This window comes from Synchiropus splendidus, chromosome 3 (assembly GCF_027744825.2).
Source record: "Synchiropus splendidus isolate RoL2022-P1 chromosome 3, RoL_Sspl_1.0, whole genome shotgun sequence".
Classification (NCBI taxonomy): Eukaryota; Metazoa; Chordata; class Actinopteri; order Syngnathiformes; family Callionymidae; genus Synchiropus; species Synchiropus splendidus.
Window position 1 is genome coordinate 31,791,351 of NC_071336.1, and position 18,474 is coordinate 31,809,824.

An 18,474-nucleotide genomic window follows, 5' to 3' on the forward strand; every position below is an offset into this window, starting at 1 on the left:
TTTTTGTAAAAGATTTGTTTTCAGTCAATACATTGAAGGAGTAAACACAGTGTTTAACACATTCCAACTTCCTCACATGAAATGACACACATTTCACGTCAGACTATATTTAGATACATTTCAGTGTTTTCTAACCTTTGAGGCGGAGGTCGACTTGTTGCCGCAGCCAGGGGTAGATTCCGTACGATGAGGACTCTTCAGGGATCTGGTTGTCCTTCAGCCACCCCCCACAGGCGAAGCCATAGAAGTCCTCACAGGGGTCCACAGTCTCGTCCATTTTACTCAGGATGGAACCGGCTAGAGTGGAAGGGAGCAGGCTTTAGTGAGTCTGACAACATGGTCGAGGAATGACGGCCGTCGTGAACGTACCGGCCTCGATGCACTCTGGAGTCAAGCAGAACTCCTCCTGGTTGGATTTTTGGGCAACTAGAGATAAAAATGTAAAACATTAGACTCAAGGACAGGAAGTGGAGTAAATAGGTTTTCGGTGATGGACAAAAATAAATACAGTATATATATATATATATATATATATATATATATATATATATATATATATGTGCATGTCTGACAAAAAAAATCTCTTTATGCCGAAACGTTTAACAGCGCGAGCCCTCAATGTAACCAGATCACCTTCAACCATCCGATAGATGCTCATGTAGTAATGACGGTTTCATGACACAGTACTGAACGGTTGATGACGTTTCGTGAAACAGTGTCCTGATTTTCAGAGGCCACCAGATGGCACTGTCTGCTGAGAAATGTTTGGACTTGAACAGCTAATTCAATGAAGCATCACATCATTTCCAAACCAAGAGCGCCATCTAGTGGCCTTTGTAAATTAGGACACTGTTTCATCAGCCCTGGTACCTCATCTGCCCATCACGACCTTGCCATGAGACCCCACATCTACCCCCACCTAAAAACACATGGTGGAGAAATCACATACAAAACGGGTGTCAAACTCATGGCCTGAGGGCCATATCTGGCCCACCAAGTGATTCAGCATCAGACCAAACACTTGAAGGTTCAACAATAAAGTGGCATGCGCAGATGACCTCTAACCCCTGGACTGCAGAAGCACTGCTATCTCAAGGAGAACATTTGTGCAAAGCAACATGTTCCACTGAAGGCTTATGTGAAACAGACGCACCATGGTCAAGCAGAAATCATTTCCAGATACCTACCAGACCCCAAAAACGGCTGTGGAAGGAAGCGGATTGGTCCTCCAATGACACGAGAAGTGGGTGGGAATTTTTTTCAAAGTGATCAATAGCCAGCTTTGGGGGAACAGTGGGTTTATTGTGGTGCATCCGCTGGATGCGTTGTGTTCATCCGACCCATTTACCATACAACGTTCCCTATTCTACTCTATTCTATTCTTCAGAGAGAGCCAGTCCATTGGTAGATGAAGATGTTGAGGTTGGAACTGCCAGGCAGAAGGTGGAGAGGAAGGCCAAAGAGGAGATTGATGGAGGTGGTGAAGGAGGACATGAGGTTTGTAGGTTTGAGAGAAGAGGAAGCAGAGGACAGGGGGAGATGGAGGAGGATGATCCGCTGTGGTGACCCCTGAAGGGAGAAGCCGAAAGAGGAAGAAGAAGAAGACGAAGAACAAGAAAAAGAAGGAGAAGAAGGTGAAGAAGGAGAAGAAGGAGGAGGAGAAGGAGAAGCATTTTGGGACTGCCAGGCAGAAGGTGGAGAGGAAGGCCAAAGAGGAGATTGATGGAGGTGGTGAAGGAGGACATGAGGTTTGTAGGTTTGAGAGAAGAGGAAGCAGAGGACAGGGGGAGATGGAGGAAGATGATCCGCTGTGGCCACCTCTGAAGGGAGAAGCCCAAAGGGAAAGAGGAAAAGAAAGACTGAAGATAATGTGATGTTACAAGGGGGGAGTCGGTGGTGAAGGATGAGGTGGGCGTTCCCATTAAAGAATGAGCAATAAATTGATACACGTATAAAATTTGGGCCCCTAGTGTGATTGAGGGGGGCACCCTATAATAGCTCTGGAGTGAGACGCTCTGTCTACTGGGATGGGATCAGCGTGTCATCTTGTATGGTGGTGTGTCGAGGGGATCCAAGCGCAGCGGACCTGAGGAAGTGTCTGAGAAATTCCAAATTCCACAGACACTTCCTGTAAACCTTGGAAACATGTTGGGAATCCCCCGCGGGAGTGCCGGTGTCATTTGAGACGGCCCCCCCAAACTCCTCGCCCCGGAGACATTGTTATTGTCTGCAAACAGGAACCTTCAGTCAGATCACTGACCTTCACTTGACCACCAGCTAAAATTAACCCGAGCGCACACCTCCGATCGACAAAGCCGCCGGATGACCGGAGAGGAGCCGCTAAGTTCTCCACACACGGAGCAACCACAACTTTGCTCACTTCCTTTCCTAGAAAATAATTGGGTGCCTAGCGAGCAGCGGTCACATGATGTGGTTTGGTGCAGAACACGACTGACGGGACCAATTTAGAAACAAGATCTCTATTGTGAGCGGCGGAGAGGAGCAGCTCACGACCTCAGCAGTCTCTTGTTCTCGTGTCGTTCAGACCCCTTGCTCCTCTCTTGACCTGCTTTGCCTTGAACAAGCCCTCACCCGTGACACACACACTAGAGGGCCTAAACACACACAGATGTGTGGGCTTCCAGTGTCACCGTGAGAGCACATACTATAGCGACGCCATACAGGCTGCTAACGCACGGAAAAGTTTGGGAGAAGCCTCTGCGGAGACGAGAGGGTTTCCACTTGAGTGGGTGTGGGCGAGCCATACATACGCACATAACATAATTACACTTCAATGCAACCACAAGATTCTTGGCTTCTCTAAATAACAAAAAATACCCCACCCCGCTCTCACACACAGTCCTCCCAACTTAGACCTGTATATTTATACTTTCCCTGACATCACGTTATCAATCCTGGAAACACTTTGCTGAGCAGGAACACAAAAGTTGCACACTGAAAGTTTGCTAGCATCTGTTTTATTGGCTCTGGAGCGCAGTTGTTTCGCGCTCCCTTAATGTTAACCGACCAGCGGGCTAGCTGTTGTTTTGCTGAGCTACATTAACTGGAACAGCTTGCTACCGCCATGAACAACGATTTGAAAATCCGCCCGCTGTGCGCACGAGCAAGGCCGGGAGATAAAACCTCTGCAGCGTATCCTGGGTCTGCCCCGGGGCGGCTTCTCAGTTGGGCGCGCCCCGAAACATCTCACCAGGCAGGCAGCTCTGCGGGCATCCTGACAAGATGGCAAATCAGCAGGATCCAACTGAATGATGAGGAACGGCGACGGCACCACCGGCCGAGATGGGATCCTGAAGCCGTCGGTGCGAAACCCCTGGTCCAGAAAGTAATGACCAGAACCGTTGACAAAGAACAGACAAGGGGAGTTCGACCAGACTAACCCGAATGATATGGTACAGATCTGCTCACAGCCTGAGAGCAAGGGCTCTGAAGCTGAAGGCCATGAGATCAAATCCCACGGCAGCAAGCTCCTTGGAGTTTCTACCGGATCCGTCAGAGGACGAGTCAGAAAGACTTACCTCCACAGATCCGAGGAGTAACCGACTGGAAACGGACGATAGACAAATACCTAATGACCATTGAGCAAAGGATTAAGTGGCGTATCTTGTGTTGCTGCAGAAGATGAGGGTTAACAATGTGTGTTCACAGAATATTTATCAATGTATGACACCGAAAAAGAGGAATCACGCAGAAGGTTACTGTGATGATCATGTTTTCCTGGGATACCACCTCTTTCCCCCCAAACGTCTCCCCTGAAAAAGAACACTTACTCTACAATCCAAAAACCAGGTCGTGGTGGTACTGTAGGGAAGGGGGGAATAGAGAATAAAAATAGATACAAAACTGAAACAGGCTCTTGTGTGAGCCCAAAATAGTTCTTGGAGGGTGTCAGCCCACGTCCACTCCCACTAAAATCACAGTGGATCATATTTAAGGTGGGGCGAATGGGCGGGACAATGTCACTGTAACCACCTCTACCACTTCAAATGGGAGCCATAGTTCCAACCAAGAAAACAGAGACACTTACTCTGCCTGGCAAAATCCACTCAAGTTGTCTCGAAGCCTGAGGACTCAATTACACAAGGGACCAAGTGTCCAAGGGCCAAACGAAATGCGGATTTATGGGACTGTCTTTCCTAGAGTTGGGAACACAGGTATGAGTCCAACCCGCTCTCATCTGCTGCTTTCATTTAGTCAAAGCACTTTTTAGCGTAATTTAAGTTATATTTATTCTACATAAAATCTACCTTGAGTCCGACAAAATGCTGCTAAATTCAGGAACCATGTGTCATACGCCAGACTGTGTGATGCAAAACAAAGCGCATTATGTTTCAAGTACACATCTGTTTTTCCCCACATCAAGGGCATCAACGCACTCAGGCAGCGGGGGGGCCACAATTTGGAACAGTCAGGGGCCGAACAACCATTGAGGAGTCTATTAGAGGAGTCGAACACTGAACTTAAATTAATTCATTAATCTCCGAACGGTTATTGCCTTGTGGGGCTCACTGAGGGCGGGAGGCGGGCAACAGCCTGAGCCTATCACCGGGCACACAGAGACCACTTAGCGTACTCGGTTAACTCCGGCGGTGGGAGGAAACCGACAAAAGCAAGAGAGAACTCCAAACAGAAAGGACTGAGGTTGCCCCAAGATGGAAGCAAACCTGCAGCCAGTACCCCACCGTGCGCCCCGTCTTCCAGTTAACTTCAGCATTAAGCATTTCTGTGGTTGACCGCCAGGCTTTTAGCTAGCAGAGCATCTTGGAAATGCTTCGAAGAGAATATTAGATTCCCTGCTTTCAGGCGGAGTGCACTAAAGACGCACCATTTTTTTCCATGGTATTTTAACTGAATGTGATTCAAATTTGAAGCTGAAGAATGTTGATAAAAAATGGTCTTGGCGGAGAATCTAGTGACACCGTGCATTGGCTTGTTGCGGGAGAGTGGCTCTCTATCGGTCAGAAACATGAGGCCGGACCTTCACCGGTTAATGCTAGTGCTAAATTACATGTCTCGGCTTGTAACAGACTGAGAACATAAAGTGTGGCATGAAAACAGTATAGAAAAAAAAGACGTATACACCACTGACTCCCCCTAAGAACACAACCTGTCAGTTTTTTGGAAGTTTCCGGTTCATATGTGGAGATGAGCTGAAATACTTTCATCTACATGAGTCACAGTGTAGACACCAACTGGAGCTGACTGACGTTAAAATTACTCTTTTTTTGGAGGCAATATGTTTTGTGGCTCTTGTGGGCCACAGACATGATTTGCCGAGACGGACTTGGCCCTCAGGCCTTGAGTTGGACACGTGGTCTATACTATTGAGTAAATGATCATGGGAAAAAAAACAAGATGATAAGTTTTCCATGTAAATGGAAAATATACTGAGAACACTTTAATAGACCCATGGGGGCGCAGGATTCTCCAGAATAAAATGCAGATTTAAATCCCTCCCATGGACTGGAGTGACTCCTGTCTCATGAACTTTAGCAATCATTCCAAACTGTGACTCTTCAACGCGCGCTCGCGGTGCTCAGTGAGGAGGTTCTGCATGTGCATGTGGGCGACCATGAAACCTTATATGATCCAAAAATAGCCCGACACAAGTCACCCGCAGGACGGGATCTTTCGCTCCGCACGACTGTGTCATTTACTTTCTGCATGTACTATAATCTGAGACGTCTTCCAAGTGATGCCTTTCAGCAAAATTCCTCAGAAATTACGGCACTGCATCATGGAAAGAAAGCAAGTGTGTAAAGTTATGGAGTGCGTCTTTACTTACCCAGGATGAGGGCGAGCAGCAGCGCCGCACACAGACACGCACACATGGCCAAGGCGATCTTGTACACTCGGCTGGGTCCCTGCTCAGGTTTGACCCCGGTGCCTCCCAGACGCTCCAGCTCCATGACGGCCTCTCAACCACGTCTAAATAGATGAAAACAAAAGAAATGAAGGAAAAAAACTAAAAAATCATATTTAAAATGCCAAAGAAAAAAAAAAGTTTTGCTTCTTTAACAGAAACAGATCTAACCCTCCACTTCCCAACCTCCCTCTGTCTCATCTATGAGCTGCTCCACTAACTTCCTCCTGGCTCTTCAAACTGTTCCTTCCTCCCGCCCTCATCACTTTTCCTCCCCACCACACTCCTCCTCCTCCTCCTCCTCCTCCTCCTCCTCCTCCTCCTCCTCCTCGGCTTGCCCTGGGAAACAAGGTTCCAGGCGTCCAATATTAACGGCAGCTACTGTCTCATCATGAATGTATGGAGGAAGAAGCCGGAGCTTCATGCGTTGGGGTCTTCAGAAGCTGCCCTTGTGACGCCGCTCTAATCTGCTTTGGTCCCAATGTGCTGATCAGACCAGACAATCAGTGGACCGCGGTGAAATCAGATTAAAAATCGATTAATGGAATGATGGTGATGCCTGTGAAAACAAGTCAGAACACATCCGACTGGATTGACAGGCCCACACTTGGCCCGCAGCCTTGGATGGGAAAACAAACATCGCGCCGACGCTTGAACCGCGCAGCTATTGTTTACCCTGGTGTTACCCGACCTCCTGTTGGCACTTTAAGGAATCATTTTGGGGGCGACTGCTGCACAGCCGCTAACTGCTCGTGGGGAGGAAGCGGGAGCGTGAAAACCACGCGGACAACAATGGCAGAAAGAGGAGGTTCCATGAGTGTCATGGAGGAGAGCATCTGCAGGTGCCTGAAGTGGACTAACAAGTTTGGAAGTTGAAACAGTAACAATGGCAGCCACTTTATAGGTGACAGAATTTTCTGATCGGATATTCATCAATCCTTACTTTTGCCAGCTCAGTTCTGTGGCAGCGCAACTTGGTTGTTGTCTGTCTCTCAGTGTTAGATGTTCAGCTGCTGAGCTCTCAAAATTCCACCTGTTCAAGAGGAGATATCCTCGGTGGACTGGTGCTGAACGTTCCTCCAGCACATTGATTTTGAAGTCATTTTAATGTGCGTTTCAGAATCAAGTTTAACATCCTTTTATTGGTTTATATATCTCTTGAAGGTCGTTTTAGCAACTACAACCCACATCTACGGAAGAGAGTAAAACTAAAGACCTTGTCAGTGTCGCTGTATTTGCTGAATGTCTGGCTTTAGATGTAGTTGTTTTTATGATTCTTATGGCAAAATACAGCGTTTCATTTCTTGTGCGCTGCCACTATGGACCGCAGAACTAGGGATATGATCTGGGGCCATCATTTGGATTAAAGCGCTCGCCCATGACCACTATGTGAACCTCCAACAGAGATGGATGTTCGGCGGGTTTGTTGAGAGTTCAAGATGATTTTCAACATCTTTATCTATACATTTTATTGTGTAAAGCGCATGAGAAGCACTACATAAATGCAGCAGCTTCAGTCACAATGGTTATAGGAGGACGTGGAAAAGAGCTGAGCCAAAGGACAAAGCTAAGCTTTAGCAGGTGGCGTGATGATCCTACTGCCCCTGTGCTCACCAGGTGTAAGCAAGGAACAAGACAGTCCACGACAGTCCACAGCAATGTGCATCTACCATGTCAATACAGAGGTAAGATGATGGGCAACAAACTGTCATTCTAAAAGGAAGGAGCGGGCGACGTGTTTGGAGGCGACGGGTCGGAGCTGTACTGCGTTTCAAGTGACACGTTTGAGGCAACATTTGTCTCATGAAATGCTGACATTGATACAGTCTGAATTTACAGAGACATGCAGAGAGGGAAAAGCCACCAACCAGATAACAACATGGAAGAGAAAATGATAGTAGCAGCAGCACGCATGACTCACCGAGCTGATTGTTCCTCGGAAGGATCTGATGGACCAAGAGACGGTGATGTCTAGAGCTTTTGTAGCTCTATTGTCGTTCCAATCTACCTCCAGTCTGCCATGTTGTTGCTCCACTCCACTAACCTTAGATCGCCCCCTGCTGATAGACCAACTTTTTTCTCCCAACTTCAGGGGCTGATGTGTGTAAAAGAGAGCTGAGCCAAAAGGCAAAGCTCTCCATTTACCGATCAGTCTTCGTCACCTATGGTTATGGGCTCTGGATCATGATGGAAAGATCTTGCAGCTCAAATGAGTTTCCTTCAACAGGTGGCCGATCAGTCACTCGGGAAAGACTGGGAGTAGAGCAGCTGCTTCTCTGCATGAAAAGGAGCCAGATGAGGCGGTTTCTCATGATGATGCTCCCTCCCTTTGAAGGTGTTTCTGGCACGGCCAGCTCCGAGGAGACTGAGCAGTCGACCCAGGACCAAGAGGAGGGATTATATCTCTTCAGTGGCCTAGGAGCGTCTCAGGATCCCTAGTTGGAGCTGGTGGATGTTGCCCAGGAGAAGCGCGGCTGGCGTGACCTTTTAAAGCTGCTGCCCCCGCGACACAGCGACGGATAAGTCAAGACCACACCAGCCGAGACCAAGGCATTATTGAGACTGGAGAGGATGGACACTGAGACAAGACCAGGACAGTACATACAGTATATATATCAGGAGTCTCAAACACAATCCACAAGCGGGTGCAGGCACACACTGCTTAACCACTCAGGTGTCAGTTGAAACAAGCCGCACCTGTCTGACAAACAACAATCTCTAGAAACCGTATGGGTGTTGCGGTAGTTAGCAACAAAAACATGCACACCCACAGTGGCCCTTTTGTGGATCGGTTTGAGACCCGTGATAAATATAACAACAACAAAACTGAACAAAAAGCCAGAATCCATCTTTTGCTAATGATGAACATTTCTCTCTGTCCCGACCAGTATTGAATACAAATCCAGAGTCTGCCCAGGTCAAGACCAAGACCCTAAAAAGTGGCCTTGAGATCGGTCTCGAGACCAAGAACGATCTCAATGACACTAGTTAAAGGAGGTGTGAATGGTGAGATGGTGCCTCTCTGTCAACCTGGAAGACCAGGCCCCTTAACTGCTGGTGCCTGCTCGCAACCCAATGGCAACATTTTTTTTTTTTATATAATTGGCTTGACTCCTGAATTTGGAGAGCACCTGAAGGCACCACCCCACCTGTCTCTGTGACCAACAGGTTACCACAGTAGGCAGAAGAACAGCGAGCAAAGACGACAACAACAAAAGAGGCTTGGATCACTTACAAGTGTGATGTTATCCACATGAATTGTGGCCTGAAACTGGAGCTCACATTCTTCCAGAACCTCCAGCGTCAGATCGGTGACACACAAACACAAACAGATCAGTCAAATGTAATCACTCTTGGGCAACAGGCCTGTTCCTCCCACTCAGTTGCCAAATTCTCCGAGATAAAGACACCAACTGTGAGAGCTGCTGACAGAGGTGTCTGCTGCTGCAGCATAAACACACATTTCCTCCCATCTATACGTACATGTCTGCAGGAAACACCCTCTAAATGATAAGCTGTCACCTCAAGGGCATCTTTAAAAAACTGGAACTTCAAGGGAGACATTTACATTCCTTTAAAAAAAACAAAATTATTTTATTGATGCTTGAGAAACAACAAAGAACACAAGCACATATTCACAGACAAGACAAAGATGTTTCACAAAAGTGAATCAAAAAGCTTTTTTTTTTCTTCTTTTTTCGGTGGTGGAACGTCGTTGCGCCGCCATGCATTCACAAACTTGTGTTTCCCTGTGACACCGACACGATACAACACACTCAGGCGCTCGACAAGAACCAAGCTTTGGGTGGCTTTCACGGAAGTGTTGACGTGATAACAGTCAGTTTAGAACTGAAAAGTGCTTTTGGATTGTGTGTTCTTCTTTATAAGGCGGTATTAAGTAGAAGAATCCTGTTCCCTTGTGATCCAGTAATGGCTTGGTTCTGCTCAACAGTCCGGGCGCGCTCGACTCTGGTCCTTCTCACAGTTAAAAAGGTCCATGGAGCTCAAATGAGTCTGGTCTCAGAGGTTTTGTTTGATCGGCAGTCGTCGTGTCACGCTAGTGGAGCTCCGCGGCTATCGTGCCGTGACCATCCACAGACCCAGGGCCACGTTGGCCGCCAGCAGGGCGCTCCCCGCCAGCAGCAGGAAGAAACCAATCAGCTCCCGCTTTTGGCGGTCCGTTACCACGGTGACCAGCGTGGCCTCCAGCAAGGCGTTGAGCATCCACTGGCCGTCGAGCGCGAAGCACGGCACTGAGTTGACGACCGCTAATGCGCCAGAGAGGGAAACCACGTATCTGAGAGGGGAGTGGGCTAAGGAGGAGAAGCAGCAGCAGCAGCACGATCTCGGGGTCGACGAACAATCCAAACAGGAAATAAAAGAGAAGGAAACTAGGAGAAAATAACAACTTACACGCTACTTTCTTCAAGACAACAGCACGAGTGTTTGGGAGCGCTTCAACTTCAACTTCAGTCTTGAGCTGAAGAGGAAACTCAAGAGCCAAATTCATGTAAAGTCAATTAAAAACCTGCAGAGGAGGGAGCCGCAGTCACAAGCGTGGACCAGCAACAATGAAGCAGAAGCGCTGGGCTGCCGCAGCAGCAACAGCAGCGCTGAAGAGGAATCAGACGTGTGGAGGACGCCGCGCTGCTCTGGCTGATGTAACGGGGATTAGACCGCGTGAGCGCTTTGAAAATCACCCCGGCTCTTGTTTCACAACAGACGAGGCTCACGTTGGGCTCTTAAGGACAAACCGGAGCCACCAGTCTGAGCAACTTTCATTCTCTGCTGTTATTCTGAAACTTTCACAACACTTGTGGCTGTGGCTTTCACCCTCAAACACTTCAGTGGCGTGAAACCTTTCCCTTGTTTTCCTCAAGTCGCTATTTTGAAATGATTTCTCTGATTTATTGTGGTACGTTTTGGTATGTTTTTCATAAAGAACAACAATATAAAAAGAATATGTAAGAAGACTGTACTTACTTTTAGAATATATGTACCAGCAACAACCTTTAAGAATGTGCTTTGGGGTTAATTTCCTTGCTTAAAAAATGGAAAAATTCATTCTTTCATGATGATAAACTTTGCTTGAAGGGGATTTCAACATTACAGTGCATGTAATTGTTGAATAAAACATTGATGTTTTTGTAATAATTTTTTCCATTTGTTATGAATAACCTTGACTCAAAACAATAATAATGATTTTAAGTATTTATAAACAGCGTGTTACACTGCACACACACACACACACACACACACACACACACACACACACACACACACACACACACACACACACACACACACACACACACACACACACACACACACACACACACACACACACACACACACACACACACACACACACACACACACATTATAATCTTAAAAAAAACTCTAATCCTACATAGTCAAATATTTATATTTGAATTGTGCACTTCACCTTATTAAATCATCTTAACTGTTTGTCCCTCTTGACACCTATTATGTATTCAGTCTCATCAAGTGGTATTAAAATATACAAACACACATACACATTCACAAGTAGGCCAGGTTCACGTAAAGAATTAGTCCTGTGCTGACTTCAGATGTCAAAATCCTCCTCACCAAAACCATTTTTTCCACATAGAAAACAACAAGAACTTGCCTGCTCTGTTCCTGACTGTAGTCCGGAACCTCCCAAAAACTGCCTCTGGAACACTGCGGGGGTCGGGGGTGGAGGGCGGGGGGTTCCGCTCAAGACAAACATCTGCTCTCCATCATCAGCACCACAGATAAGGGAGCTGGAGGAGAGACACTAGGAGTGGAGCAGGTCAAGCCTCAGAGGAGAATCACAGTGACCTGGAAGGGAGTCGGTCTGACGTGGACTCATACGATGCCAATGGAATGGAACAAAGCACTGTCTGCCAGTGGCTCAGAACCCAAAACACTCAAACACTGTGGTACCACTGTGGATACTTTTTTGTGAGCGTTTCACGCTTCTCTGTGTTCTTACAAACCTGAGGTTTTCCAGAAGAAAAGGGCTTAGCTCCCTGAGAAAGAACTCGGAGAGCATCAAAATAAAGTGCTCACTCGTCATGAGGCCGATACAAATCTGCACAGTCTTCACCAGCTGTATCTGACCCACAGCTTATGTAAAAACACACATGATTGAAGCAACTCTACTTCTATCAACATTTTTCAGAAGAAGCTGTTCGCTTGAATTATCCGTTTCATGATCTGAAACAAGTGTGACAAACATGACGTCCTCAACAGTTCCGCCCTTCACCTCTTTATGACAAAAGGATACTTGCAGAAAGTCTCCAGGAAGACGGGCAGATCCAGATCGAGGAAACCAAACCGGGGGACGAAGTTGGTCAAACTCACTGCAGGACAAAAAAAGCAGTTCATCGAGACTGTTCTGATTCAGTTACTTGGAAAAATAAGACACGTACCGGCGTACTGGAGGTGCGGCGGGTATCCCACAAACAGCATGTGCGTGCTGGGGGGGTGAGTGACACGGATGAAGCGCGTCTGGTTCTCCAGCGAAGGCGTGACACAGACACTGGCGGCGTGGGAGTGAGCGGCACAGTCGGCGTCCGAGTGGCACACCCGGGTTCCCGTCACCATCTTGCGCACTGGCATGCAGGCGTACTGCGGCAACACAACCACAGAGTTAAAGAAACATGACGGAACACGGTGTGCGTGTGGGTGTGTGAGACCTCTCGCTCTCTGCTGCCGTGGCTCTGGGGCTTGATGTAGGAGAAGCAGAGGTCAGTCAGGCTGTTGTTGCTGCAGCAGTCCATCGTGCCGTCTAAACGCTTGAAGGCTGGGCGACAACAAAACGTCACACAACCTTGGAGTGGAGGAGCAGACTTACTTCTCCGCTCCACACCCACCTCGTCCGTGGGCCCAGCTGGGCTGCAGGCTGGCGACAGGGACGCAGTAGCCGGTCTGAGGCGTGTGAGAGAGGTGAGACAGGCAGCTGGTCCAATCCTCCACTCCTCTGACCGCACAGTTCTCCAGGCCCGTGACTATATCTCCCACTGAGAGACCCCGCGGGCCCTCAGCAGCTGAGCCCTGCCATGATCAGAAGGTCGTGAAGGTCAACACTCCACCCAGCAACATCACCGGGAGAAAATGAGCTGGTAACAGCTTGCTTGTTGCAACCACCCTCTTGAGGCACAAGTGTATATGTGTGGGTTTGTTTGTCCTACTTTGTGGGGGCCAAAACATGACATCTTGACTAAACACTTCCATGTGAGGACCGTGTGACTTTGTGGGGACATTTGGCTTAAGCCTCAATTTGAGAATGAAGACTTTAAAATAACTGGGTCATTTACTATTGTTCGTGTTTATAAAGACGTTTTTTATGCCCTTTAATGCAGCTATCATTTTTATTGTCACCACAACCTATTTACTGCTACACGTATTTACAAGTGGGTTTGTTATGATTTGAAGGTTGGTTACATGACTAAGTATTCTCATGCCTTTTCAATATCAAGTGGCTACCCAACATTACAGTGAGTAAATACTGTGTAATAACAGTTCACATGAAAAAAATAAACTCTTAACTTTCATAACGCAATAAAAACTAAAATGTTAAAGATAATCAAACTGACAGTTTCAGCTAGAGATTTAATGTTCATCTTAAGGAGTAAAGAGGGTTGTTCTGTTCAGTTTTCATTGTGGCAGTGAGTGAAAAGTGAGTTAAAACAGTTGCTGGTCTGAAAAACTAACTGAACTGAAGGGTCGAAGAAGCTCACTGGACTGACCTGAACCACGTCGGTGACCAGCGCTCCGACACCGGTGGTGTACATGGGAAACAGGAAGACGGGCAACAGGAAGAGGAAGGCCAACGCTGCCACACACAGGACGAAGTTGTGCCAAACACCTGAGAGCAGGAAGAAGAAGGACCCTGTCAGATCCAGGCACCAGACAACTCCCTCAATCAGAGCTCCAAAGACTGAGCCACTTGTCCACTGAGAAATGGGTTTCCTCAGGACAGAATGTTGAAACCCAGTCCAGTCTAAATGTGTTCTCGGATAATCGACAGTCCTGTCGACGATAATTGTCGTGCGGCTGTAAAGAAACAAGCAAACCTTTAAATTTACTCAGAACAGCAGCAAATAAAAAAAACGTGCGACATGATGGATGAGCAACAGCCGCCAGGGAAAAGACAAATAAACACTTAAGAAAAGCAGGACTCCACTCCCTGCTTCAGTGACCCGTGCAGCAGTAGAGGCAGCTCTCTGTCGCCCTCTGATGGGTGAAGAAGCTACTACACACATGTTCTCATTTCAAGCCAAGCGCGAGGCTGCCAAACAGTATTGACTATCCAGTTGACTCTCACCGGCACAGAAGATTCGGAGCTGCTGAGTCGGGGAAATGATGTTGAGGTGTGTGGTGAAGAGGTCCACGAAAGCTCCGGGGTACATGACGAACACAAACATCCCAAAGCCGTTGACCCGGACTTGTTCCCTGTGAGGAGCAGGTCACCAAGGCCGTTTACTTTATTCGTTTTGCAGTTCAACCGGATTCATTTTGAAACCAGGTTCTTACCTCAGCGCTGCGACAGCGTGACCCAGCTCATGAATGACTCCACTGAGCAGCAGAGCCACGAAGAAGTAACCCAGCTGGCTGGTGGGGATGTTCACTCCAGGAACCTGGAAACAAACCCTGGATGAGCTTCGCAGCTCGGACCGGACGGGCAGATCCTGGGACGGAGTCCAGCCCACATTCATTCAATTCACATCCATTTCGACAGAACTTTGGTGATGACAAGAAACTATTTATACATTATATTTTCACAATATTTTTTTCCAATTGCCCTCAAATCTCACGCGTTCGTCAAGCGCTTGTGCTTAAGAAAAACACTAGATGGCGCCAAAGTGCGTCACCACCGTGTACTACAAAGCTGCACCTTGTTAAGCGATTTGTGTTACACCAATTCTAACATACTGTCATTACTCTGACTCTGCACAACTAAGGTGAACAGTCAGGTGACAGCCTGCCAATCCATCCGTCCTGCAGCATTGTGGACGTTAAATTTGGGGAGACAGGGGGAGATTTCCGACAGCTAAATTTCATTCTAAAATAAATAAATAAGACCTAAACTATATCTTCTCCTGAAACAGTGAGGTGTTGTCACGTACCACCACCTGCAGGGTCTGCTGTCCTCCAATACGAGGGTTGTCAGTGGTCATCTGGGCGACGGTCTGCTGGAGCGTCTTGATCAGCAACACCACGGACCCCAGCATCGCCACCAGACCGAACACCAGGCCGCTGTTGAACCTGCTCGACAAGAGAACCACCGACTTTGAAAACAGGTTCTGCAGCCAAGGCTTCAGACGACTGGTTGAAGAGTGTGTTGGATTGCTTGTATGTCTTCTCAGTCATTGATGACAGTGGGAGGCAACCAGAGGGCCAGAAGGAAACAGAAAAAAAAGTACGAGTGTGTGATCTCTCACCAGAGGTACAGCGTCCGTGGGTTGATCCGGGCACAGTAGGCGAACAGCCGGTTGAACATGGTGGTCTGCCACCTCACGTGGAAGGGCGACACCATCAGTCCTCGAGTCGCCAGCCATGACTCGTAGCTGATCCGGTGTGTCACCGAAGACTGGACAAGAAAAGTGGCAGATAGGTAGTTGAGGTATCTCAGCAAAAAAAACTATTATTATCAGTCGCATTCTTTTAGAATGTTGGTCTAAATTGAGGAAAGCCGAGTACAAAGCCCTGGAACCGTTTCATCTTCTGGTAGCTGAGCAAAAACAACTAAAAATAACCATCTATTTAAGGTTTTATTGTGTCTTCATAAAGACGCACCTCTGATTCACTGGAGGAGTCTGTGTCATCTAAAAATAGTAGTTTAATACGTCACTTTGTTCTCTCACTCAGCTGGAATATAAAAAAACAGAGGAATTTATTTGAGTAATTATATCCTTTTTTATTAACTATGGGCTTTGTTCAATAAATCAATGCCTCGGCAGAACAAGACAAACATCAATGTCAGTTTTTAAAGGTTACTATGAAGGTTATTGATTTCTTTTTTGACTAACTTCAACGATAGTATCTGGATTATCGACCCAATTGGGATTATTATAAACTTTTATTTCATTCCATTTATAATAATTCCTTTCCACAATGAGTAAATTCATCAATACAATATTTTATGAGGAATTTTTATATACGGAGCCCTGGAAGTGACATGCATGTTTATTTTTTTTGTTGATGTGGCATGCATGACTTTTTTTTTTTTTGCCCGAGATAACGATTAACTCGAGATTATTTTTATCTCCTGATAATGCGTATCTTGAGATGACACTTATCTCGAAATAATTTTGATCTCAAGATACAATCGTAAATGTCAGCGCATGGGTAGCTGCCTCTCTGGCAAAGCATTTTGTATACGTCCTCCTGGAACCACTGTGTGGCTTCATAACTGTTTGTCAACGTTGTCAGTCACTGTCTGCAAGTCTGTGCGTTTTAACAATCCGATCAAGTGCCTTCTACTCACAATAATGCCATGTGTGGCTAAGCTATACGTATTACGAGTCCCTGGAAGCGACATGCATGACTTTATTTTGTTTATCCCGAGATACAAAATATCTCGAGATACCAATCTTCTCGAGATAATTGGTATCTCGGGAGAAAAAAAATAAAGTCATGCATGCCACATGTGGTATTATTTTGAGTAGAAGCCACTTGATCAGAGTGTTAAAAGCGCACAGACTTTGTTGTCTGCAATATTCTGACTTGCAGACAGCGAATGACAACGTAGGCGAGCAGTTACGATGCCATGGGAGACACAGTGGTTACAGGAAGTCGTCGTTTCTAGAGATAAAAATGATCTCGAGATACTAGTTTCTCGAGATAAAAATCATCTCAAGATAAAAATTATCTCGAGATGACCGTTATCTAACAGTTATCTCGAGATAATTTTTATCTTGGGCTAAAAAAAATAAAGTCATGCATGTCACATCCAAAAAAAAATAAACACATGCATGTCACTTCCAGGACTCCGTAGATATGTATGAAGAAAATATTCACACAGGACACAGGTTCAAGACCGGACAAGAAAAATAAAATGTTAGGACTAGTTCAGTAATCACACTCTAATTTAGATCAGTGTCTGTGAAATTATTGTAGACTTTTTCAGACTTGACCAGAGGGACATGAGTATATCTTTTATCATTTCTGCCTGTCGGACGACACGTATATTTTTGGTTTGAGAACTTGACTGTCTTGCCGTAAAACAAACCAGTCAAATGAGTCTCATATCAACCTGCTGAAAACTCGGGTTGAGTTGAGCATCCTCGTAAGAAACCCGGAACAAGTGTCTTTGACGGAAGTCAGCTCCACTTTGTTTTATCCGGAGGAAGGACAGCATGAATCATGAAACAACAACAGCAACAGTGGGGACGTGAACGCGGCACAGCAGGGACGTGAACGCAGCACAGCACTCACTCGCCGTCAGCTCGCTGCAAAACATTCAGCTAACGCTCGACAAACCCCCGCCAGGTGGCTGAAGGCAGGACGCACTCACCCTGAGCAGCGTGTCGGCCAGGTACACGGCGCACCAGCCCGCCATCACACACACCAGCAGCGGCACCGGGATCATGGTGCAGCAACAGTCACGACCGACCCCGCCACGCCGACTACATCGCTCCTCCTCCCCGCAGAGCGAGCCTCCAGTGTCCGCTGGGAGACACGGCGCAGGCCGGATTAACAGCAGGTAAACGATGTTCCAGGTGCGAACACTCGGTGAATGAACCTCGTCACTGCTGTCAACAGTCGTTTCCTCCTGAGTCTTCTTCTGCTCCGTCGCTTCATGCAGACACAGACTCCCTTCCGCCATCTAGCGGTGATTACAGCGCCACAGAAAAACGTCAATAAAACAAAACATAAAATGTAATTTCTTTTTTAATAGAACTGATAACACGCGCTAAATGTTTGTCTCTCAACTCTAAATGTAGTTGTGTGTCTTTGCCATTTTGGCTGAAGGACTTAGTTTAATTTTGTTGTCGATTTGTATTATACAAACAGACGATATTTGTTGCCTATTTGTGTAATACAGATAGAAAAATAGACAACAATTTGGATATAAATGTGTACAATTCATATACGAATTGTATATCAATAATTCTCTACGCAGAAGGGATGCCAAACTCGATCACACATCTCAAACAGTTGCAAGCCAAATAAAAGAAATATGGATGATAATAACTATTTTAAACACAATGTGTTACATCCATTGTACTGACTTAAGGCTAGTTTTAGCACTTGTCAGTGGTAACCTTGAAAACACATAGATTCTCCGCCGGTTTCATTCTTGAAGCTCAAAACTCCATCCACTTTCCTGTCTTGCATCAAATTCTCTTTTACCTGCATCCGTTTTAAAAAAAAAGGATTTTTTCAGATTAAGTATTATCTGCTCATTCATTGGTCATTAACATGCGTTGTTGATGATCTTTTTACTTTATTTTATTTTTTTAATGTGTCTCCAATTCTTCCGGACCACATGAAATGACTCGGCGGGCAAAAGTCGGACTCCAGGTCCGAGTTTGACACATTCTTGTGACTGCTACTGTCTTATAAAGCTTCTCTTT

At 46.4% G+C, this 18,474-nt stretch overlaps 2 protein-coding genes across 5 annotated transcripts in view; both read right to left on the minus strand.

Annotated features, from left to right (window-relative positions):
* The window catches only part of phex (phosphate regulating endopeptidase homolog, X-linked), a 20,478-nt gene extending 14,338 nt beyond the window's left edge, over positions 1–6,140 (minus strand). The window contains exons 1-3 of one of the 2 annotated variants that reach the window (XM_053859624.1): positions 5,807–6,140; positions 370–426; positions 136–297 (exon numbers count right to left, since the gene is read on the minus strand). In XM_053859624.1, coding sequence (XP_053715599.1) covers positions 136–297; positions 370–426; positions 5,807–5,930 — 343 coding nt within the window. In that variant the 5' untranslated portion in view covers positions 5,931–6,140. The remainder of the gene's footprint in view (positions 1–135; positions 298–369; positions 427–5,806) is intronic. The other variant, XM_053859623.1, reaches the window with a different exon arrangement.
* mbtps2 (membrane-bound transcription factor peptidase, site 2) lies at positions 5,934–17,700 on the minus strand. 3 transcript variants are annotated; one of them, XR_008414166.1, is made up of 11 exons: positions 17,412–17,700; positions 15,337–15,485; positions 15,022–15,160; positions 14,429–14,532; positions 14,220–14,347; positions 13,642–13,760; positions 12,766–12,946; positions 12,589–12,695; positions 12,322–12,520; positions 10,298–12,252; positions 5,934–5,949 (listed from the first exon to the last, which is right to left on the minus strand). XR_008414166.1 is itself a non-coding variant. In XM_053859625.1 (11 exons), exons 1-11 carry the CDS (start codon positions 17,484–17,486, stop codon positions 9,959–9,961), a joined length of 1,500 nt encoding a protein of 499 aa, XP_053715600.1. In that variant the 5' UTR covers positions 17,487–17,700; the 3' UTR covers positions 6,228–9,958. The 3 variants fall into 3 exon arrangements, 1 of the variants encoding a protein (XP_053715600.1); XM_053859625.1 differs by lacking the exon at positions 5,934–5,949 and adding an exon at positions 6,228–10,181 and having other exon boundaries at positions 12,177–12,252; XR_008414165.1 differs by lacking the exon at positions 5,934–5,949 and adding an exon at positions 10,029–10,152.
* Positions 17,701–18,474: the final 774 nt, after the last annotated feature.

Excerpts from the sequence above, each read along its gene's own strand:
- mbtps2 (XM_053859625.1), bottom strand. The coding sequence starts at position 17,486 with ATGATCCCGGTGCCGCTGCTGGTGTGTGTGATGGCGGGCTGGTGCGCC. Across the intron at positions 15,486-17,411 it reads TGGCCGACACGCTGCTCAGG|TCTTCGGTGACACACCGGAT; the intron begins GTGAGTGCGTCC and ends TTTCTTGTCCAG. Across the intron at positions 12,696-12,765 it reads CAGCTGGGCCCACGGACGAG|CCTTCAAGCGTTTAGACGGC; the intron begins GTGGGTGTGGAG and ends GTTGTCGCCCAG.